At 36.4% G+C, this 24,793-nt stretch overlaps 1 protein-coding gene across 1 annotated transcript in view; it reads right to left on the bottom strand.

The window, feature by feature from the left end:
- LOC125465651 (mucin-16-like) overlaps nt 1–24,793 on the bottom strand; it is a 61,000-nt gene that overhangs the window by 20,265 nt on the left and 15,942 nt on the right. The window contains exons 24-55 of the mRNA XM_059638426.1: nt 24,510–24,643; nt 24,346–24,413; nt 23,882–24,051; nt 22,895–22,921; nt 22,340–22,473; nt 22,176–22,243; nt 21,718–21,887; nt 20,825–20,851; nt 19,803–19,948; nt 19,644–19,711; nt 17,690–17,859; nt 16,697–16,723; nt 15,917–16,077; nt 15,760–15,827; nt 15,106–15,275; nt 14,323–14,349; nt 13,863–13,996; nt 13,710–13,777; nt 11,416–11,585; nt 10,690–10,716; nt 10,263–10,387; nt 10,109–10,176; nt 9,008–9,177; nt 8,681–8,707; nt 8,208–8,344; nt 8,052–8,119; nt 5,437–5,606; nt 3,371–3,397; nt 2,913–3,049; nt 2,756–2,823; nt 1,671–1,837; nt 1,159–1,185 (exon numbers count right to left, since the gene is read on the bottom strand). Of these exons, the coding sequence (XP_059494409.1) occupies nt 1,159–1,185; nt 1,671–1,837; nt 2,756–2,823; nt 2,913–3,049; nt 3,371–3,397; nt 5,437–5,606; nt 8,052–8,119; nt 8,208–8,344; nt 8,681–8,707; nt 9,008–9,177; nt 10,109–10,176; nt 10,263–10,387; nt 10,690–10,716; nt 11,416–11,585; nt 13,710–13,777; nt 13,863–13,996; nt 14,323–14,349; nt 15,106–15,275; nt 15,760–15,827; nt 15,917–16,077; nt 16,697–16,723; nt 17,690–17,859; nt 19,644–19,711; nt 19,803–19,948; nt 20,825–20,851; nt 21,718–21,887; nt 22,176–22,243; nt 22,340–22,473; nt 22,895–22,921; nt 23,882–24,051; nt 24,346–24,413; nt 24,510–24,643 (3,225 nt within the window). The remainder of the gene's footprint in view (nt 1–1,158; nt 1,186–1,670; nt 1,838–2,755; nt 2,824–2,912; nt 3,050–3,370; nt 3,398–5,436; nt 5,607–8,051; nt 8,120–8,207; nt 8,345–8,680; nt 8,708–9,007; nt 9,178–10,108; nt 10,177–10,262; nt 10,388–10,689; nt 10,717–11,415; nt 11,586–13,709; nt 13,778–13,862; nt 13,997–14,322; nt 14,350–15,105; nt 15,276–15,759; nt 15,828–15,916; nt 16,078–16,696; nt 16,724–17,689; nt 17,860–19,643; nt 19,712–19,802; nt 19,949–20,824; nt 20,852–21,717; nt 21,888–22,175; nt 22,244–22,339; nt 22,474–22,894; nt 22,922–23,881; nt 24,052–24,345; nt 24,414–24,509; nt 24,644–24,793) is intronic.

Below are 24,793 nucleotides of genomic sequence, written 5' to 3'. Positions count from 1 at the left end.
CCAGCCTCAGCAGTCTTGTTCACTGCTGCTACTCATCTCCTTCTGCTCATCTAATCACAGGCTGTTTTTCTCCTGCTCCTGATAGGTTCACAATTGAATTGAGCAGAAGCAGTCTGTGAGCAGCGTTGCAGCTCACTTCAAAGTTTCTCAGTACTATGTTAGAGAAAATCTTTATCTGCTTGATCATTCCCAGGATTCTTATTTCTGAGACATTTTGGCCATTTCTGAGGGGCAATTCTCCAGCCTATGGATTTTGAACACTGATCCTAAATTACTTCTGAATCGAATGGCTTGATCAACCATTTCAGAAAGCAGTTAAAAGTCAACCACATTGTTGAGAGTCTGGACTCAAAGTATAATGGTTTGGGTCAGGCCAGCAATTTGTCTTCCAAAAAGACATAGGTGAAGCAGATGATCTTTTTATACAATTACTATTTCAGTGACTTTATCACTATACCACCAACATTCTACACATTAAGCAATTATACTTAAATAAGCACTAACAAAAGAAACGAACATTATTATGGAAAAATGAGTACTAGATTGCTTTATGATATTCTAGATAATTATCGAAACATGAGGAAAACTATAAAAAGTTTGTAAAAATGATAAATATAATAGGAATGTTTGTTTTATCCTTTCGCAGGATGTGGCTATCATTAGCTAGGTGAACATTTGTTATCCACCCTAATTGCCCTTAAAAAGATGGTGATAAACCTTCTCTTGATACATTCCAGATGATGTAGGTACATCCACAGTGCTAATGGGATGCAAGTGCCATGATTTTGATAGAGTGACAGTGAAGGAACAGTGATGTGGTTCTGTCAGGATTGGCGTGTGGCTTGGAGGAGAAATTGTAGGTGCTGGCATTCCCCAGCATCTTCTGCCTTTGCCCTTCTGGTTGGTAGATGTCACAGGTTTGGAAGGTGGTCTTGAAGGAGCTTTGGTGAGCTACTGCAGCTCATCTTGTAGATCATAAACTTGGCTGCCAGTGTATATCAGTTCGTGAGGAAATATATTTAAGGTGGAGGCCAGTGTGACAATCAAGTGAGCTGTTTTGTCATCGAGGGATGGTGTCAAGTTTCTTAATTATTGTAACAAAATGGGAGTATAGATCATTCAACACTGACAAAGGGAACAGGCAAAAATCATACTCACCATTTGAAGCCGTTGTTTCCTGGTAGCCTGAAAACAAAAGTGTAATTTAATACATTGGTATTGAGTTTTTGATGCTATTCTGAATACACCACAAAGTGTGTCAAGTTTAAGTATAAATGAACTTAGTAAAGTGGAAATAAGTAAGAGGATAAGTATCGTCACGCTTATAGAAAGTGAACTAAATTCAAAGGAATTCCATTCAATTATACCAAAGGTAAAGTTGGCACAGTCTTACAAGGCCACAGGGTCAGTCTATGGTTCAGTCTGAGGGTCACAATGCCAGGTGAGGGGAGAGATTGAGAAGGAGAATCCTTCATGGTAACTCAGCCAATGCAGGAATTGAATTCACACTGTTGATGCTACTCTGCATCACAAGCCAGCCATCCAAGCAACTGAGCTAAACTAAACCCTGTTAACATAATGATATAGAAGTGTCCCTGTGACACAGGTCTCCAATACATTTTCAAAAGTGGTTTCTTCAGTATGATGTAAAATAATCAGGCAATTCATACCATTTACATAGAGACTGTTTTTGTCCAAAGAATAAGGTCCCAATTCAGTGATGTTATTGGTGTTGGAATTGAACTGATGATATACAGTAATTCTATTGACTTGTCCAGCGGATATATTGTTGAAGGAACAATTTGCAAACACTCTGGTCTTCTGATTGCTTGCAGCACTGTCAAAGGGGAAAATAGTCATGACAATTAAAGAAACATCTGAATGAATGGTGAAGTAACATTGGAGTTGTTCAAATGTATGTTCCTTCCCTCCATAATTTATTAATTCTTTCTTTAAACATCGGAAGCAATAGCTGTAAAAAAGGAACAGAATATTCAGCAATTTTATACGGCAGAAAAGTTTTGGAAGGTTTATGCAAGTACTGAAATTACAAAATCCTGTCAGTAACAGACATGTCATGTTGCCAGTTATTAATAGTTGTTTAAATGTACTGTAACTACGGGGTCATTGTGATGTATTGGTTTGTATGATATTGCCATGTGTTAAACAAATTTCACGTACATAATGTACAAGTTTATCTGTATTTATAAAAGATGAAGAAGTAAATTTAAGAAATGCAAAAAAGTACAATCAATTGAATCTCAGTCTGTGATATACAACATAAATAATTATACATAGAAATTAGAGATATAGGAGTATTAATATAACAGCAATGACTGTGCAACATTATACAATTTTATTTGATGGATTTATCAAAAAGATATTGAAGAATGGAAGAGTGAATAACGCTGAACAATTTCTATTCATTGGCGAATCATTAGAAAAGCGGAGCTTCAGTGTCAGAATATTTTAGAAACACAAGTGAAGCTGTTGCAGAAATAGTTTGAAGGGAAATTAGATGAGATAATGGGGAGTAAGGTCACAAATAGCAATACTTTTTTAAGAAAACTGAGATAATTGTTTGAAGCAGAATATTGTTCAAACCTATTGGGCACATTCAGTGAAATAATCTGACAGCAGCAGCTTTTCAAATAATACTCGCAGAGGGATGCAGAGCCAAATGGAGCTGTTAAAGGCTTGAACCTCATGGATTTAATTAAAACCTGAAGACTGAGGACCATAAAAAGACTCTTACCTTAAGCAGATTACTTTACAGTCTGTAAACTCAGAGCTTATATCACTCTTACTGTACATTAAGTTGAGCTGAAAGAAAGATGTTTTTGTTATTTAAATAAAAGAAAAATATAAAGGATCAACAATTAATTTGTATAAATATCATTCTGATGATGTACCTCAGAAGTAATAATCGATGATGCTGATTTATACAGTGGTGATGTATGGTCATGTAATGATTCCATGAATGGCAAATTGGTTACAATGAAAGTCACGTTTAACTCAGGTGGCAATTGGTCGTGATTTGGCGCATCCACTGGAAATATAAAGGTTCAAATACTGGGATGATCAATGTTATTCCATTGCTGATCTTTATTACAGCTCTAATATACGTTGTATACATGTCGTGCAAAACAAAAAGAAATATTTACAACATATAATTGAAATCGCAAAATTCATATTTGTATATCCATTGCTCAGTGTGCAAAGTTAGTGTTAGAATTGACCAGTTGGATGCTACATAATATAGAAATAATATAAAAACAGAAAACACTTAGATGAAAACAATCAAAGCTGAATGGTCAGTGTATATACAGAAATATTAACAAACAACGTCAACTGAAACAATCATACTCACTGGTTGGAGATATTGATTCATGATAGCCTGAAAATAGAAGTGTAATGTAGTCAGTTGGAAATCTTGAAAGAATGCAAAGTGCTTCGTGTTTCTGATACAATAATCTTAATGAGGCAGGAAAGGTATGAGCACTTGATGAGAATTAATGTGAAATTTACAGCATCATATCAAGGTATCACAACCCGGAATTATTTATGGACATATTGAATTTTAATTACAACATGTAAAGAAGACATAAAGTCAAAGGACGACTGTGGATGTAAATTCATTGGCTTTCTGGAAAATCCAACTATAAACCATGAAGTGTCACACCAAAGAATATCAGGGAACTTTGAACAGAGAGACTTAAAGGGAAGAGAAAAAGAAGGGATAACCTCTCAGCAGAAAGCCATCTCTTTCAGATTATGTCCCAGAGTGCAAACATGTTTTTTTTTGACTCTTTGAGGAATATACAAAGTCAGAAGTCACATGACACCAAGTTATAGTCCAACAGGTTTATTTGAAATCGCAAAATTTCAGCGCACTGCTTGATGACCTTGATAACTTGTGAGAATTTCTCTGCCTAAATTAGTTGTACAGTTTTGAATTATCTGTTACTCTGGTTAGACACCTGGCATGCGACTCTTATACCGATCATATTATTCCAATCATTTGATTTGTCTCTAGCAGTACCTTATTTCTAATTTTTTTGTAATTATTTCTCTGCCTCAATTAATCAAATTATAGGTCATCCCTTCACTTGTTATTCAGCTGTTAACATTTTACTCACACTACCTGACACTCTTGGTCACCTGCAGAGATTTATTATTAGGCCTGTCAACACTCCACTCACTCCATTTGTATGATCTGTTGATCTCTCTGATTGTAAATTCTGTGCCTGAGTATCTTCTCTTAACTTCACCTGACAAAGGGACATCAGTGCAAAAGCTTGTGGTTTTAAATAAACCTGTTGAACTATATCCTGGTGTGGTATGCCTGTGACTTTGTCCATCCCAGTCCAACACTGGCATCTCCACATCAGGAATATGCAAAAAACATACAGCACCCTCTGCATTGTGTGTATCAGAGGACGGATGTGCTAGTGTAAAGGTCACAGCTTGGGGACAGCCATTGTAGACACAGGGAGAAGAGCGACCTCAGGGACTGTGAATACCGGAAGGTAAACAAACCAGTGAAATTATCATCAAGAAGAAAACAGGTCAAAGGCTTGACATAACTGGAAAGTGAAGAATCTTGAAATCAGCTGTCAGTGTTCATGGTATCATTTAGCTTAATGATGATAATGTTCCACCATCTATTCTTCATGGAACCCAGAGACAGAATCGTGTACATTTTCAACTGTTATCTTTATACTCAGTTTTGTAAACTGTGCGAATTTACTGGGATCCATGGGCACAGCCTTAGAATGAGAGGGGGTCAATTTAGAATGGAAATGAGGAGACATTTCTTCAGCCAGAGAATGGTGGGCCTGTGGAATTCATTGCCACGGAGCGCAGTGGAGGCCGGGACGTTAAATGTCTTCAAGGCAGAGATTGATAAATTCTAGATCTCACAAGGAATTAAGGGCTACGGGGTGGGTGTGGGTAAGTGGAGTTGAGATGCCCATCAGCCATGATTAAATGGTGGAGTGGACACAATGGGCAAAATGGCCTTACTTCCACTCCTATGTCTTATGGTCTTATGTTACTATTTTTCCATGCGGGTAGTGGCTCCTTGATTTAACTATTCTTTAAATCAAAAAAGCCTGGTTAATTTGACTGATTTGAAACAATAATACATTTTGTAAATTAATCTGGTTAATACCAAACAAGAGACGGATTAAAATAAGAGGAGCCAAATAATCTCTCCTTGTCGAGGAACATAACAATTTGGGAATCAAGAATTGTAACAAAGTGTGGAACCTCAATCAGAAACTGATCGTAACATTGTCAATGATGAAGGTGAATTCCATTCAAAGATATTTTTGCGTTCCTGGAATACTGATTAGACACCCCACATTCCCTATGATCGTAGGGGTTTTAGATTGTTTTTTAAAGTATAATGTAAAATAAGCTTGCCATTCATACCATTTACATAGAGACTGGTTCTGTCCAATGAATAAATTCCCAGTTTAGTGATGTTTTCTGTGCTGTAATTGAACTGGTAGTACACTGTAACTCGATCAATTTGTTCTTCAGCAGACTTATCGTTGAAGTAACAAATTGCATAAACTTTGGTCATCTCACTCATCGTTGCACTGCCAATGGTGAAAGATAAAATGAATTAAAAAAATTAAAGAAGCATGTCATAGAATTGTGACATAAAACTGGAGATGGTCAACTATACCAAGCTTTTCACCAAAAATTATCAATTCATTATTTAAATGTCTGAAGAGATTTTTTTTCTCCTGAAGCAATAAATTTCCACAATAAGGAGCAAAATATTCTGCAATTTTATATGGAACATGATTAGGTTCCTTCTGACACTTTTTAGGTAGATTTGTATCATGACTAAGACAATAAAGTCCTGTCAGTGATGGACTGGTTATGTTGTCTGATATTAATTGTGATTTAAATGCACTACAACTAAAAGGCTAATATAGCACTCATTCACACATTGAGATCCAATAAATTACGTTAAAATTCTTAACATGTAAAGTCATGTGCAACCTCTAAGTAGCAGAAATTCTGAGTGAAGTAATATTTATCAGCAGAAATGTTCAATAAATTGAATAACATTCTATGAAACAGCATGTCACTATTTGCAGAAAAATGTGAAGAAACAGGTGATTTATCAGTGAGAACTGTCCAAAAATAGCAGATATTTACGTTTCAAAGGTCTGAACCATTGGTTTTACTGAAGCAACATCTTTCAAAATATTCAAAACATGTTTACAGAAGATAACATTGTCCCTTGTGACATTTTTGCAAGGTTCGTGAAATGACTGAGATAGCAAAATCCTGTCAGTGAACATGCCAGTTATTAATCATTGTTTAAGTGAATGCAATGACAGGGTCGACATATATCACTTTACAAAATAATACCACTTGTTAAATGCCATTCAAACATATAATATGCAATTTTCTCTACTACTTTTAAAGAAAGAAAGATTGCAAATTAAAGAAAGTAATTACCCACAAAAATGTGCAATCAGTTGAATGGTGTGTTCTGATTCAGAACACCAACATTGCATATAGAAAGTGAGGATATAGGAACCTAGATATATTGGCAATGATTACCCAAAAACATATCTTCTTTTTTATTTAGTGGAAGTCTCAAAGGTTTTTAAAGCATTGAAGATCAGTAATGAAGAAAATTGATAAATCATAAAAGCGGGGTTAATCATCAATCTGGAAATAGCACAAAATCTAAAAGAAGCAGCCTGTAGAAATATTTTGTAGGGAAACTAGTTGTGACAACAGGAAGTAATGTCACAAATGGCAATCAGTTGTTTTTTTAATGAAAAATGAGATAACCATTTGAAATGGAATACTTAAAACAAAACAAAGAACTGTGCATGTTGAAAGCAAAGACAGAACGTGTTGGAGAACCTCAACAGGTCTGACAGCATTTCTGGAGAGAAAACAGAATGAAACGTTTCAAATCCAGTCACACTTCTTCAAACTGGACTTGAAATATTGACTCTGTTTTTTTTTTCTCCACAGATGCTGCCAGATGTGCTAGGCTTCTTCAGCAATTTCTGTTTTTGTTATCTTACTGGATATGTTCAGTGAAGTTAAATTATAGGCAACAAAGTATGTTGTGAAGTTAATAGATCAAATGAAGCAGTCCAATACAGATATTTTAGGTGAATGGGCAAATATTTGCCAGATGTAATACAATGTGGGGAATTGTGAAGTTGTTCATTTGGGAAAATAAAGAAAAGGCAGTCTATTCATTAAATGGAGAACAACTGCAGAATTCCAAGGTACAGAAAGATCAAGGTGTGTTCTACTACACAAACCTTAAAAGGTTTACATGCAGTTATAGCAAGTGATTTAGAAGTGGAATGCTTTTCTTTATTATGAAAGGAATTGAACACAAAAGTAAGGAAACTGCTTCCATTAAGCAGGAAAATGGTGCGACTACATCTTGAAAACCGTGCGCAATTTTAGCCTCTTTATTAAAGGAAGGATATAAATGCATTGGAGATGGTTCTGAGGAGCTTTGCAGGAATGATTCCTGGAGAGTGTGGGTTGTCTTATAAGGAAAGTGACTGGGTTTGTTTTCTTTGGGGTTTATCTTTGGGTGATTCTGAACATGGAATGGAAGTTCCCTCTTGTGGGTGAGTCCAGAACCAGGTGACATTGCTTTACCATCCGGGGTCATCCTTTTAGGACAGTGATGAGGAAAAGTTGTTTCTCTCATGGGGCTGAGCGACTTTGGAACTGTCTGCATCAGAGCACAATGCAGGTGGGGTCATTAAATATTTTTATGGTGGAGATAGTTTCTTGTTCAGCAAGAATATAAAAGGTTGTCTGAGATAGATGAGAAAGTTGAATTCAGAACACAAAGAGATCAGCCATGATTTTATTGAATGAAAACCAGGCTGAAAGATCTGCCTCTCTCCCTAATTCAAATGTCTGTATGTTAAACTGATTGATAGCTTTGGAAATTGTATGAGAGTCCAGTGGAGGCATTTTGAGCAGAAGCTCAAATATTTCATGAAAACTTGAAGATAGATGATACAAAGTACTCTTACCTTAAGGACATTACTTTGCAGTTTGTAAATTCAGTGCTTATATCACTCTTACTGTACAGTATGTTGAGCTGAAAGAGATATGTTTGCAGTGTTTCAAAAATTGAAAGTATAAATGATCAGTAATTAACTTTAAAAAATATTTTTCTGATAATTTACCTCATAAGCGAGGGTAGTTGATGCTGATTGGTACAGCTTTGACGTGTTGTCAGAAAAAGATTCTACAAATGGCAAACTGGTGACAGTGAAGGTCACATTAAACCCATCTGGAGACGGCTGCTGAATTGGAATTTGTGCTAGAAATATAGAGAATTAGGTTGTGAAATAAATAATGTGGCTACCATTGCTGATCTATTTTACAATTCCATTTGTGCCACAGGCATATCATGTGAAACAAAAGAAATACTTGCAACATTTAGTTGAAATATCAACATCCATATTTACATGTCAATCATTGCTCAGTGTGAAAAGGTGGTATTACCATTGACCGTTTGAATCCAGTACATTATAGAATCAATTGAGCAGGTATAGAATTAAAAAGAAAAGTAAATACTGATAAAATAATGGAGACTGCAGGCTGAGTGACTATAGAAGGCTTAACATAAAAAACAAACTGAAACAGTCATACTCACTGGAGACAGGCATTGATTCATGGTAGTCTGAAACAGAATAGGGTATTTTCATCAACTGGCAAACTTCTGAAGCGAATTTAAAATACATAATTCCTTTGATGCTATCTTGCGGTTGGAGGCAGTGTAAACACTTAATGTGACGCTACATTACATTACTATGTCTGATTGCCAAACTGTGGCTGAATTCAAGGCAATCACATTCAATGATAGTACCACACTACTGGCAAGCATTTTAGCCAGCCGACATTCGGCCCAAAGGGCATAGGTCTCAATGAGATTTTAGACTGTTCATTACAATGTAACATAAAACAAGCAGGTTTTTCGTACCATTTACATAGAGACTGGACCTGTCCAATGAAAAAGCTCCCAGTTTAGTGATGTTTTCCGTTTCGTAATTGAACTGGTGGTACACAGTGACTCGATCAACTTGTTCTGTATCAGACTTATTCTTAAACGAACAAACTGCATAAACATTTGTCATCTGACTGTTTGTAGCACTGTGAAAGGTGAACATAATACAATTAAAGAAATGTATAATAGAATTGTGAGCTAACATTGGAGATGACCAAATATACATTGCTCCCCACTAGAGTTTATCAATTCATTCTTTAAATGTCTGAAGAGATTTTTTTTGAAGCAATGACTTTTAAAAATAAGGAAAAATATTTTCAGCTACTTTACATGGAACATAATGCTGTGAATGTGACAGTTTTTGGAACATCTGTGCAATGACTTAGATAACAAAGTCCTGTCAGTGACTAACTTTATGTTGTCACATCTCAATAATTACTTAAATGTTCTGAACTTGCAAGGCCAAATTTATTTCTCCAATTTATACATCAAGGCCATCCTATAACTTAAATTAAAATACATAATATTCAGATTTGAACATAACCTTTAAATTACAAAATTTGCAAGTGAATTCACATTGATTAGCAGAAATGTATAATTGATTGATTACAGTCAGTGCTACAATATTACATTACTTGCAGTAGAATGTGAAGACATAGGAATCTAGATTTATTCATTTTGATTGTACAAAAACAACCAATATCTATTTATCAATGTATCAAATGTTCTGAAAAAGCTGAAAGAGTGAATTAAAACAATTTTCATTCAATCAGTTAATCGTTAATGGCATAAGGAAGCATCTTGCAGAACTATTTTGACTTGAAAACCTATTAGACAAAAGGAAGTAGCACCACAAATTGCATTGACATCAGTTGCCAATAGGCATTTAACAGAAACTGAATTTTCGCTTAAAAAGGAAAACTGTTGAAATTCACTGACAGATTTAATGAAATGAAATTAGATTGACAGCCTTGAGGATTGAAGCTTAGGAATGAAAACCCAAATGAATTATTCTAAACTGAAGTTCCAGATTTAAAGAAAAACTGATAATTGGGGACAATATTGAATCATTCTTACCTTAAGGACATTACTCTGCAGTCTGCAAACACACTGCTTATATCACTCTTTCTGAACATTACATCAAGCTGCAAGAAAGACATTTTCACTGTTGCAAAATTCAAAATATAAATGTTCAGTAGATAATTTTAATAATATCATTGTGATGGTATACCTCATTAGCAATAATGGATAATGTTGTTTGGTAGAGCTGTGATGTGTTGTCATGTAGTAATTCAATGAATGGCAAATTGGTAACAATGAAGGTAACATTAAACCCGGGTTCCTGATTTGGTGCTCCTGCGATAAACACAGAGAGATATTATAGAATAAATAATACAACTGCATTGCTGAACTATTTTATAGTTTCATTTATTATACAAGTCATGCAAGATGAAAGCAATAATTGCAACATTTAACTGGACATATCAGCTTGAAATGTTACCTTTTGAACTGTTTAAAACAGCGTATGCTAGAATTAACCAACAAAGTTTTAATTTAATGAGGAAAGCCAGATATTTTCTTATCTTAATCAAAAGGACAATTTACATGGTCATCCAGAATTGTTAACAAATGGAAGGAACAGAAACCATCACACTTACCATTTGGAGGTGTTGATTCATGATAATCTGAAAAGAACAATGTAATTCAATCAATTGGTCTTTTCCTGAATATAGTATGAAATGTGCCATGTTTCTTGAACAATAATCTTATTAAAGCCAGAAAATGCACGAGAAATGATGGTACACAGATCAGAAGTCACACAACACCAGGTCATAGTCCAACAGGTTTATGTGGAATCACCCAAGCTTTTACAGCGCAGCCTCTTTGTCAGGTGCAGTTGAGATCAGGGCACACAAACACAGACTTTGAAGGCAAAGAGATCAAGGGCACAGAGATGAAAAGATCATACAACTGGTGTGAATGGGGTGTTAGATGATAAGCCTGTGCAGGTGACCAAGAGTGTTAGACCAAGAGCATCAAGTGTTTGTAAAGTCAATGTCAGTGCTGTGCTGTCATGACAATCAGGCAGGCAAATTCCAAATAAACCTGTTGGACTACAACCTGGTGTCATGTGAATTCTGAATTTGTATGCCCCAGTCACCTCTACACCAGCGCCTCTACATCATGGGTGAACAAGGTAACAAGGCAGTGCCACATTTCCAGTGCAAAGCTGAATTCAAAGGAATTCCATTGAAAGCTAATACAGCAATATTATCTATGTTAGAATGCAGATCATCTGGCCAACACCCGCGTAGGAACAAGTCCCTAGTTAAATTCTTGTGCTGCTTATTCAGTATAATATAAAATTACATGGCAGTACATACCATTCACATAGAGACTGTTCCTGTCCAGAAAATAAGGTCTCAATGTAGTGATGTTCTTTGTCTTGTAATTGAACTGACGGTATACAGTAACTCTATCAACTTGCTCTGCAGCAGAGTTATTTCTGAAGCTACAGATTGCATACACTTTGGTCATCTTGTTGCTTGTCCCACTGCCAAAGGTGAAATAACAAATCAACTAATGAACCTTGTAACTGAATGTAACTGAAGTGCAACAGAGGTTGAGTGCAACTGAATACTGGTATTTACTGAAATGTAACTTTTGAAAGGATGAAAAACACATCATTTAAAAATAAAAGCAAAATTAAAATTCATAAAGTGTGTGAGATTTTGAGGCCTTATACCTGGCAGGCACCTAGAAATAATTTTCCTGCTACTGTGATGGCAGGCTTATGGAAGATAGGTTGTGCTTTTTTTGTGATGGTTTCCAAGTCGATAATCCCAGGGCTGACCTAAGTCGAATTGGCTGTCTACTCCAGGGAAGCAGGAAGCCTATTAGCTAAAACTGAATTAGAGTTAAATCTGTGGCCTTCACATGTACTTAGCTTCCTGCAGCATACAAATGCCACTAACTTCATTGAGGTGGTCTCCCTTGGCATGCCAGGAAGCCATTAGATCTAATGTACCTTGGTCCCCAGAGTGGACTGTGTGCATAAACGACTACAATCATGACCCAAAACCAATTGGAAAGTGGAACCTTCCCTCCAGCTGTAAGTACCTGCTCAGATTAGCTGAATATTTTCATTTGGTTTCTGACAGGCAAGCCTCCATATTGAAGTGCCCTCATGAACCAGACATAGCTCAAAAGCTCCTGCCTTTAATGGTGCGGATAACAAACCTCCAGAGCTCCTGATTGGGATCACAGCATTGAAAGCCCACTGTTTCTATGAACTGGATGGTGAATATAGAATGGAAAAATTAGGAGTGCTTCCATCGGGGGATTCATCCAGTGACCCTGCTCAGGAATGTGAAGGTTTGGAAACTATGTGGCATAACACTGGGAAACCAGAAGAGCTGCATAAGTGGGGTAAACCCTTTCCATCCAGCTGAAAAATGGCTCACAAAATAAGCTTTTATTTTGGGAGACGAAGGCAAGCTATCTTCCTCTGGCCTATCAATGCCAACCTGGGACCTGGCTTCACTGATCTGGCCACCACTCTCCCTCCCTTCATAAACCTCACCCCAGATCTTTCTTTTTCTGTTTCAGAGGCTGCAGGCACCTTCCCTTCCCACCATATTACTGTGGCAACCCAGTCCCATCAATCTGCCTGGAGGATTCTGTTTGCGGAATGTTTGCCTTATATTATGTTTTTGAAATGCAGAAATGACCCGTGCAAGTGATTCGCCAGCTAAATTCTCCATTTTGGGTAAGACTGTGCAAGTATTTATTTAAACAAGAATGCAGTTCCACTCTTAAAAAGAATACCTACTTGAAGATTCATGGATTCACTGAGATCACAAAACAAATGGACAGAATGTTCACTATTTGTCAGGTTCAGCCATGGCATAAATGGCTAGTGGCAATGTGGAATGTATTGTGCTTGCTATACAATCAAGCTGTTCCTCAGATAGTAATTAACTATGAAGTTAATGAATTTGTGCATTCGTGTTAAAAGGTGTTAACTGCAGGTAATAGATTTATCCTCAGAATGTGAAATTGAATTAATCATGTTCTGTGGCATAAAGTTAACATTTCAGTTTGTAAACTGTTTTTACAGAAATTGTTTCATTTCTATCACCATTAATTTTAATAGAATGAAGTGTAGGTAATTCCATAATCAATGGTTGACAATGTCAGTTTTTTGCTCAGGCAGCAAGTTAAAAAAAACTTGCTCTTTGGATATATTTCTTCATATGGCAAAATATGATGAGTTATGTTCATCAATTTCTTAGAGATGAAACATTAACTTTTCACGCTGGTGTTCAAAAAGTTCAGATGGTAAATAGTGACAAATTATTTCAATTGTCTGATAAATCACAAACTAGAGGCGACATACATTTAAAGATTTCTGTGATAGCATTTTGAAGCAAAAAAGTACATGGTCCTATCATAAATAAACATGAAAGGTGAAAAAAAGCATGACATTTAACAGATATGGAGATGTGGACCAGAAAAGGAAAATTGTTAAATGATGCTGTGAAAGAGCATGGAAGCTATATACAGGCAGATAAATTCAGAATGGATATAACTTGACAACTTGACTGAGAATGCACTGAAGCTTCTGTGATTTAATGATACAATTAAAATATTTGGATAAGAATTAAAGACCTCTTACCTTAGGGAAATTACTCTGCAGTCTGTAAATGCAGTTTTTATATCACCGTTATCAAACATGGTATTCAGCTGCAAGGAAAGCATTCTATGTTACAACAAGAAAATAATATATTATCAGATTTTTATTTGAATAAATGTCAATTAGATGGCATACATTGTAAGTAATGATAGTTGATGCTGATCTGTACAAACGTGACGTGTTGACATGTAATTCTTCTATGTATGGCAAATTTATTATTGTGAAGGTCACATTAAATCCAGACTCTTGCTTCTGATTTGGTGCTTGTACTAGAAAGAAAGAGAATTATATGATTTAACAACTAATATATATGTTACTTATCTATTTTACAGTCCTTTTTGTACTATAGAAAATTCATAATAAATGAAAGGGACTTGAAACATAAATTGTTTCTTACAACATTTAATTGAACTTATCATGTTTTGTTTCCAAGTGAATAATTGCTTAGCATGGAATATGAACATTGTAATTATTATATTGAATTCAGATCACGGTAGTACCACTTAGAATTGGAGTGTTGTTGAAATAATAAAGCGTAAATGTGAGATGGTAGAACAGGAATTCTAAGAAATTAAAATAATAAAAAAAGACTCACTGATTGTAGGTGTTGATTCATGGTAGTCTGAAAATGAAATAGCACATTGTAATCAACGGTGTTTATTCAATCTATGAAATGTTTCTTGCATAATACAACAAAGCCAGATAAAGCCCTGAGCCCATGATAAGTTACTGGGGATAAATCATTGGTCTGGAATGATCATGGAGCACTTAATTAAAATTCCCATCTCCCTTGTGCCATGTCTTGTTGAAGTAAACAACATGCAAAATTTGTGGTGCCTCTTCATTGCCTAACTGTGGTGTGTAGTCGAGTAGGAGCCAAACTCATGCCTGACTGATTGGTCACCAGGAGGCTAAAGAGCATACAAGGATAGAGTGTGATTCAGCTGGCTTCCACTCATTGCCCTCTTGAAGAGAGCTGCATGAATAAAGTCTATATTGAGGAGTAATAACGTTGTGCCTTAAGTTAACCAGAGCAGCTGATTAATTTGTGATGCTGCCAGCATAAGATGGGAATGCCTATGCTCTTACCCATTGCCAGCACTAGGTGGCACACAGGCTGTGCTGGAAGTGATTGGCGATGACGCTGTACCCTTTTCTGTCTTCAAGGTTTCCAGATTGCAATACAAGCAGGTGCTGGAGCCTAATATTAGAGCCAAATATAACATAGTTGTGCCATAGCCCCTTTAAAGAAGCTCAATTCAAGGGGAATTCTATCTATAGATACCGTGAGAATCTGAGTACAGATTATCTGATCCACTCGCCCCATCACCTTAGGCACTTGGTACAGTATTTTATAAGATATCCCAATAATTCATACCATCTACATAGAGACTGTTCGGGTCCAGAGAATAAGGTTCCAAAGTAGTGATGTTCATTGTGTTGTAACTGAACTGGTGGTATGCAATAACTCTATCGACTTTCCATGCAGTAGAATTATTGTTAAAAGTGCACATTGCATACACTTTGGTCTTCTGACTGGTTGTTTCACTGGCAATCATAAAAGTCTTTGTTAACTATTTGTTGTAATAACATTGATTATCATTAGAAATCAATGACGTTTCTTGTAACTGTTTTTTATATATTTAAAAATATTTATTTTTTCATGCTTTTCTAACATTATGTCTGCAGGAAATAAATCATGAGCTCCATCAAATTTAACCATTTGACAAATTCAGAATACTTAGTATCTAATCAAGGTATCACAGTGCGTAGTGTGTAAAATTTTCCAATTATGCATCAACAATTAGGTCGCACTGTATTTACCTTTTAAATGCTCAAATTTGGCAACAAAAGCATTTTCCAAACAAGGTAGATGACATCAACTGTGAACAATCCGTTACTTAATAAACAATGGAACTAAATACTACTAATAAAATTATTCAAACTTGTTTCACACATAATGTTTGAAGCTCAGTAGAAAATATATTTTCTTTGAACACAATGCAACTACTTATTAAGCGACGTTACTTACCTTAAAGAGCCAACTGTACATTTTGAAAATGCTGCTTTTATCTTGCTTCCACGATATAATTCATTCAGCTGCAATACAAATACATTCAGAGTTCAGTGGGCTGAATATAGTAAATGCTAACCAAGGCATTTAAATAATTTTAGTTTCCCTGGAATACCTTATGAGTAACAATATTTGATGCAGACTTGTATAGTTCTGATGTTTCATCATGTAGCTGCTCTATAAGCGGCAAATTATCAATGGTGAAAGTAACATTAAAACTGGATGGCCTCTGGCTCTGAATTGGATTATTTGCTTCAGGTACGATTGGTGGTTCCGCTAGAAATCAAGACAAACACTGATTAAAGACAAAATATTGCCGCACTTTAGGTCCTATTCACCTCTATGACACATAGAAAAATAAATTAAAGAGGAAAGCAAATGCTCTTTTTGTTATGCTTTGTAAATCACTGTCAAACTGACCCTGAATAAGGACAACAGTATGATACCAAGAACTTCGCTCCAAGCTCCACATCAAGGACAATCATCTCTGCGGGTGAGTCCTGAATACGTGGGGTAAGGGGAACTAACAAGAATCCATAAACTTTGTCTGACAACATTTTACCATTGGGAAGCTATGAATTACTATTCAAGAGCATTACACAAGTTTGTATTGATAATTCTGCATCTGTATATTACTTTCAAATTGTAGCTATTCTGACAAAGTTATAAGTAACTACAAAGAATTCACTGAGCCATCATGCAACAATAAGAAGTCTGGCAGACTCCTCAGAGTAAGCAGAAATTCTATTCATTGCAATAATTGTTCAAGATTTCTTGAAATTGGGTTAACAATTTTGTTGAATCCAAGTCCAGTAGCAAACAGTGTTCTTCAATTTTCAACAATGTACTGAATGAGGAATACTTCCCCAACAATTAAAGTAAAAAACATACTTACTGATGAGTGGGAGTGTTTCATGATAATCTAGAAATTGAAGAAGATGGTATCATTAATACAAATAACACAGATCACTTAAGTATATAAAGTAAAATAAAACAAAAACAATAATAGTAATAATTCATAACCTTGCTTTTGAATCTTTTAATAGTAAGAATACTTTAATTTGTGACTACCAAATGGGAAGCAGTTGCAGAAAAGGACAATCAGAGTGACTGAGTGCACGATTAATACCATGCCAAAGTCAGGAATTTAATGAAATTGGAAATTCAGATCTGAGGCTGAAAGTTTTTTTTAAATTATTTTCTTTATCACTAGTAGTTGGCCAGCATTTTTCATTAAATTCTCAGCTCACTGAGATTCTGTAAAATACATGCTTTGTTCCACAGGAATTCTAGATCACAACTGCCAGTCATGCACGAAGTCTCTTCAGCTACAGCAACTCCAATCTGACACTTGGAGCTAGAGTTCAGCTGCAGTCAGTGTGGAATACTAAGAGCTATGTTGATAGAATTTTTTATAGAAGCTGTCACTCCCGGCTTTCTGAAGGCAGAATGGAAATGAATGACAGTCATAGAAAATCATACAGGTAGTGCAGGAATCCAAATCTCTAAACAGTTTCAGTTCTAAATACTGATGAGCATTATAGTTTCTCTGAGAAGTGCAGCCTATGCTGAGCCCTTGGCTCCAAAGGCAACTTGGTTGTACAGTGTGAGCGGGGGATTGGGGTTTCAATTTTTAAGGGACCAGACAAGCCTCAAAAGTAATTTCAGATTAGCATGTTTCCTGCCTAACGCCAGAGTCCGCAATATCTCTGAATGGCTGCAGAATATTCTGCAGAGCTCAATGCACTGCACAGACCTCAGAAGTCCACACTCCCAAAAAATAATTAGGGGCTGTGCAGGTCAGATATGAGCCATATTGGGAGTATGATGCATACACAATGACAAACGATGTACTAGGAGTTATTCTAAAGAACAATAAGACGAGTACCATTTACATAGAGGCTGTCACTATCCAATGTATAGGGTCCCAAGTTAGAAATGTCTTTGGTTTTGTTTTCAAACACATGATACACAAGTATTCTATCAACATGTTGAATTTCAGGATAAGGCTTGAATGCACAGATTGCTGTCACTCTGCTTCTGTCACCATTGATCATACTGCAGAAAAGCAAAAGAAATACAATTTTAGCAGGAACTACTTTGAAGCAATGTAGTTAATGTGATCATTAAAATAAAACTGATTGATGGCCACATCTAAGTGACCCACACTGGAATAAATGGCTCCAGATATCTCAATAAGAGTGACAGTCTTACAAAGATTGTCATGCTGCTCCTTCTCTTTTGCAAAAGAAAGGAGCTTCGCATTACTGGCAAACAATCCTGCCAGGGGTCGTTTCATACAGTAATATTTCCATTCTGATAGTTCTTTTACACCACTAAGCGATAAAAGGAAGGCTAACTATGCCTCTCTTTTACACCAGAAAGCTGCCATATTCTGAAGTTTAACTGTCTAGCCAATTACTTTGATAGCTTCTGACAATAGATAAGTACATAAGGTAACTGTAGGGTGATGATGCTGAAGGTTGAGGTTCAAGTTGGGTGGAGGGGTGTGTGCCATATAAGTAAGGTGCCAGGTGGGAGGTGTCCAGGTGGATAGGGAGTACAGTGTCATATAAATAGGTTGCCACTGGGAGTCAATGACAGAATGATATTATTGCTAGTCTGTCAATCTAGATTCCCAGGATACGTTCTGGGGACCCGGGTTTGAATCAATGGAATTTGGATTCAATAAAAATCTGGAATTAACAGTCTGATAGTGACCAAGAAGCAACTGTTGATTGTCAAGAAAAACTTCTCTCGTTCACTAATATCTTAACCTAGCCTGGCCCATATGTGACTCCATACTCCCAGCAATCTGGTTGACTCTTACCTGCTGTCTGGGCAATTAGGGATGGGCAATAAATAATTGTTGGCCTAGTCTGAGAAACCCTCATCCCATGAATGAGTTACCAAAATGTTGCTTGAGGGTAGGGTGCCAGGTGGAAAAGGTGTCAGGTAAGTAGGGTGAGAGCTGCATCAGAGATAGGCTGCAGGTGCTATGATGACAGATGGATAGGATGCCCAGAAAACAAGTTGGAAACTGGGCAGAGTGCCTACTAGGTAGGGGGTAGGATGGCATGTTGGAAGGGATTAAGATATGTAAGATTCCAGTGTGCAACAGGACCTTGCCACTGCAGTGCTTAGGATAAATTGGGATGAGTGAGAGAAGTCATGATGCGGAAAGAGGGAGGGCAGGAGTCACATCCAGGTTGTAGGTCTGATCTGGTGGTGGGTTTCGGTTTGGTGGTGGTGCTGGTTAACATTGGCAGGTTTGAGGGTCCAGTGCACTGGGGGACATCAGGGGCTTGGGTCCAGTGGCAGCAATCAAGCGGGCCTGGCAGGGGTTTCAGGTGCAGATCCCCTATTGGGTGGAAAGGGGATCAGGTCAAGGTGGTCAGGTCTGGGGTTGTAAATGGTCTGGCAGAGGTGTAGTTGAGGATGTGTGAGATAAGTATGGAACATGTTAAGTAGTTCTTCAGGAGTTAGACTGTGTATTTAGGAAATACTGTGTATCAGGAAATGTTGGCCTACTAAATACAAATTTACGATTCCAAATTTACTTAATTTCATTGGAATCGTCCAAAGTCTCCAATTTGTGGAGACTTTCAAAGGGTTCCAAGCATACTGCACGTAGTATACCAATGCGCGACACCAAACAATACTGAAATGATGACTGTCAGGATTCCAAAAATTCCAAGCCTGTGTATCTGTGCGCAAATTTATTTTAAACAATGCAATTTGAGCATTCTGGCTAGATGTGAAATTTACATTAAGCTCTATGTTATAGAAATAAGATTCAAGCAAATAAAGGTTCCAATTCAACGATGGCTGATAATTCTTACCTGAGTATATGTACTGAACAACGTGAGAACGTCGCTTTAATGCTGCTATTTTTAAATAGGTGGTTTAGCTGTAAGAAAATAATAAACATGCATTAGATGCAGGATCACAAGATATTACCAAGAAGTTAATGCCAAAAAATTCTTACATTTCTTCCTCACCATGTTTCCAATTTTCATGGCTCCGAATATGGAGTTTGACTGAATGTGTTCAAATCCTGGATTATTTATAATGAAGGTCACGTTATAGTTAACAGGTTTCAGTTTCTTGTCTGAAGTCACTGTCACACTTACAACAGGGGTTGCAGCTGTGGAAGAAAAAAAGAAATAATAGTTCAAGACCCAGCAACTACAAAAATAATTAAATAAAAGTATTTTTACCAATCTAGTACTATGAACTATTTTAAGTTAGTGGAGAAAGGAAGTCCCAAAACTCTGCTATACTTGAATGTCACAAACTGAATATACTTTCATATTTTATTTGATGTAATGTTTGGATGGTCTATGGCTGCAACAGAAACATATTCCAGTCACTCAAACTCAATGTTTTGAGACAATTGATTCAAATGACATTTGTTACAGGAACATATAGAAGTATTGAATACGGGAGCAGGAGTAGACCATTCGGCCCTTTCAAGTCAGCTCTGCTATTCAATATGATCATTGTTGATTTATCCATCTCAGTACCCTGTTCCAGGCTTTCCCCCCAGCTTTTATCGCTTTAGTCTATGAATGCTACCTGACTCATTCTTAAATGTCTCCAATGTTTTAGCCGCAGATGTTTTCTCTGGCAGAGAAATTAGCAGATTCACCTTACTCTGGGTGACAAAATCATCTCTGTCCTAAAGCCCTTACCTTAAACCATGAAGGTTGGTTCTTGGTTCCTCGGGCATCCTTCCTGCATCTACCCAGGCTGATCCTGTTAGAATTTTATAAGTTTACCTGAGGCCCCCATCATTTCTTCTAAACACTAGTGAATATTGTCCCAATCAGTCCAGTCTCTCTCCCTATATATCAGTCTTGCCATTCAAGAATCAGCCTGGAATCATTACGCCTAAGATAACCTCCATGAATGGAGTATTTAACACAGAATAGCATAGCCAGTATTAGAAGAATTTTTAACTAGAATAGTTATGCTGGAATAGCTAATTATTCCTCACAGATTCATAATAAAACATACTTACTGCTTGCAAGATGTGATTCGTGGTAATCTAGAAATGTAAAAAGATAGAAATGTCACAGGAAGGCATCACAATCATCTTTATTGCTGTGTCACAAATAATCTTAATTATTAAATGTGAGTAATAAAACAACTGTTAAGCTATAATACAGATGAACAAGAAAAAGATTGCACTCCATTCCAGGCTGCAGAATCAGAGAGAAACTAACGATTGAGCACATTAACTCCTTCGAAGTTACAATTCCTGCTGCCTTGGGAAAACTTAATCAGAGATGCCTCCCACCCAGTTATACACTCTTCCACCCTCTTCCATCAGGCATTAGAGTTGATCTTTATCATGTAAAGACCTTCACTAATTTTGTGTGTGTAGGCATCAAAAGAGACTGTCAAATGCAAACAGGAGCTAACTGAGAATGAAATGAATTTTTAGGTGTGGCCTCTTTTGCCTTCTTTCTGTCAAGGGCACAAACAATAGAATAAGTGGGGTGAACCTCTTTAGAAAGAGTTCTGAAAATTGTAAACTCATTTGCACAGTTATGATTTTTCTGACATGCAACAAATAGTACAATCCAGTCCAGTAAGGGTACACTGATACCATATTGCAGAGATCCTTGGCTGAATCACACAATTGGAATAAATGCAACTTTTGATTCTGAGAGATATTGTGTACATGCTGTACATTGACAACAAAAATTGCAGTGTCCACCACAGCGTGGGATAACCACAGTGTTCTTGTAGCCAACTTATGGTGGAGGATTTGAATTATGACATTGCACATTACCCACTCCATTGTAAGTGCTGCTTGGTGTATTACCTTAGAAAATTGCTGAAATATTTGTCAAAACACAGCATGTATGACTAACAGAAAGGTAAGATGAATATTAACTGGACAATTACCATTCACATAGAGGCTGTCATTGTCCAATGTGTATGGCCCCAATTTCAAAACATCCTTGGTCTTATTTTCAAACACATGATATACAAGCTCTCTATCGACGTCCTGAATGGTGGAATCATTTTTGAAGAAACATGTAGCTGTCACTGAGCTGCTGTCACCATCGACAATGCTGCAAAAATCAAAAGAGTTTGAGCATGAAAGGCAGGAAATTTAAACAATGCAGTCACCAAATCACCAAGATAAACATGATGACTTCAATGGTGGAAAGACTTTGCAAGCAAATGCTTTGTAAGCAAAGCAAAGCTCTGTGTAATAAACATTTCTCTGCACATCCATACTTTGTAATAGTACTTCTTTCTGATCATCTTTTAATTAAGCATTCACTGAAATGTTCTGAGAGCAAGATTCAAGTGCAAACTTATTGTAAATATGATAGGCAAATTGCAATATTGCTGACCTGAATGAATGAAATCTGCAACTGGAGAATGTTACATTTATGCTGCTGTTTTTGAAAAGGTCATTGAGCTATGGGGAAAGAAGACAAACACGTTTTAGGTACAGAACTAAAAGGCATTTAGAACTACAATTTTCCTTTCAAGTAAATTTGTAGAATTATCTCACCTCATTTGAAATCATGCTTGCCTGAGTGGAAGAGTTTGATTCAATGTCTTGGAATGATGGACTGCTTATAATAAATGTCACATTGTAGTCAGTAAGTTTTGGTTTCACTGTTGGAGTTCCAAGAGGAATTACAGCTGTGGAAATAGAGGAAAACAGTTTATTTCACACAAAGAAACAAACTGAGAATGTGTTGAAAGAACAAGAGCCTATTGCTGAAATACTGGCTAGATTTATCAGGACTAATTGGATATCCCATGAAAATTGATTTCAAAAATTATTTTTAATCAATATAAGTGTACTGCATTAATGACAAGAATGACAACAAGCATTCTCCTTGAATTTATGGCATCTTACCAGCTACTGCATACATGCTGATAACTGCACAACAGTAAATGCAAATAGTTGTTTATGTATTCATTTGCAAGTAAATCAGTAGTTGATACAAGATAATCTGGATACCATGAATGAATCATTCATTGAATCACAACATAATCTTGGCATAATGTGGACAAGCAAACAATATTCCCTAAGAAAATAAAAGAGGTTTCTACTCACTGGTTACTAGACGTGTCTCGTGGTAATCTAGAACAAAAAGAATATTGCTTTGTCAAGCAAGGTCATCACATATCTCACTAAATACATGTGCAAACAATGACGTAAGATGTTAATAGCACCCAATCCGATCCATGCCCAGTCTCCAGAAACGTCATTGGGATAAATGTGAGAACAGCCAATGTAAATAACACCCAGTGAGGAATTTTCAGACGTGTTTGTGAAAACTTTCATTTGTCAAATGTTGGGACCAAGTTTTGTTTCAAATACCACACCATATTGACAAATGTCAAATGAGCAAAACTTTCAATTGGCAGTTTGTTAGTATGTAATTATTAATCTGTAATGTTTCCTGATCTCCTGGTTGAAATGTGCAATATCATGCCTTTTGAAGATGTTACTGGAAATATTACAGAAAATTCAAATCAAATTGATCACTGAGTATAACATACGAATATCTTCATTTATTTTGAGAGTGCAGACATTGAAAGAAAGCACCAAACTCAAACAGGACCAGACTCATAAATTAATATATTTTTCGCAGTGGTGTCTTCTGCCTTCTTCCATTCCAGGGTTCAACAAAATGGAATAAGTTGCCTGAGCTTCTTTTGAAAGAGTTCAAAAATTTCTAAACTCAATTAAAGATTATGATTGTTCACTGGGTTGCAGTTGATAGCATAATCCAATGCAATATTAATTTAAGCTGCTGAAAATTTGTCATGATATTCACGCAATACAGCAATTCTTGGCTCAATCACACAATCTGCATGAATGCAATCGTTGGCATAGAGACGTAAATTGTTCTGTCAACCATAGTTGCTGTTCTTCTGACCAGCTAACAATGGAGGATATAGATTCTGCCTTTGCATATATTCTCTGCCATTGCATGTGGTGCATCATGTAAGGCCTTAGAATACTGTCGAGGTGCTCATCAAAACATAGCAAATGTGTCAGACAAAGGGTTAACATACAAAGTGCCTGGATAATTACCATTCACATAGAGGCTGTCATTGTCCAATGTGTAAGGCCCCAATTTCGAAACATCCTTGGTCTTATTTTCAAACAAATGATACACAAGCTCTTTATCGATGCCCTGAATGGCAGAATCGTTTTTAAAGTAACATATTGCAGTCACTGTGCTGCTGTCATGATGGGCCATGCTGGCAAAATCAAAAGAAGATTAGCGTGAAAGGCAAGAGCTTTGATCTGATGCATTTGCAAATCACAAAGATAAACATGATGATTTCAATTGTGGAAAATTTTATATGGAAATAGTTTGGTAGCAATGTAAAGCTCTATGTAATGGACATTTCTCTGTACATTCATTCTTTGTAATAACAGTGACATATTCCTCATGGATATCTGGTAATTAAATATTAACTTTAGTATTCTGAGAGCAAGAATTAAGTACTAAATTATTGTAAAGCTTAGGTAGAAATTGTAACATTGCTGACCTGAGTAAATGAAATTTGCAGCTGGAGAATGTGGCATTTATGCTGCTGTTTTTGAAAAGGTCATTGAGCTACAGGAAAAGAAGGCAAATATATTTTAGGTATAGAACTGAAATAAATTTAAAACAACAATTTCCCCTTCAAATTGATTTGTAGAATTATCTCACCTCATTTGCAATCATGCTTGTCTGATTGGAAGAGTTTGATTCAATGCCTTGGAATGGTGGACTATTTATAATAAATGTCACATTGTAGTCAGTAAGTTCTGGTTCCACTGTTGGAATTCCAAGCGGAATTACAGCTGTGGAAAAAGATGAGAACAGTGTATTTCACACAAAGAAACAAACTGAAAATGTGTTGAAAGAAAAAAAGCCTATTGCTGAAATACTGGCCAGATTTATCAGGGACAATGGGAGATCCCAAGAAAATTGATTTCAACGATTAATTATTA

Source organism: Stegostoma tigrinum, chromosome 30 (genome assembly GCF_030684315.1).
Source record: "Stegostoma tigrinum isolate sSteTig4 chromosome 30, sSteTig4.hap1, whole genome shotgun sequence".
Classification (NCBI taxonomy): domain Eukaryota; kingdom Metazoa; phylum Chordata; class Chondrichthyes; order Orectolobiformes; family Stegostomatidae; genus Stegostoma; species Stegostoma tigrinum.
Note: the sequence above shows the minus strand (reverse complement) of the source record. Positions and strands in the feature narration are given on the sequence as shown.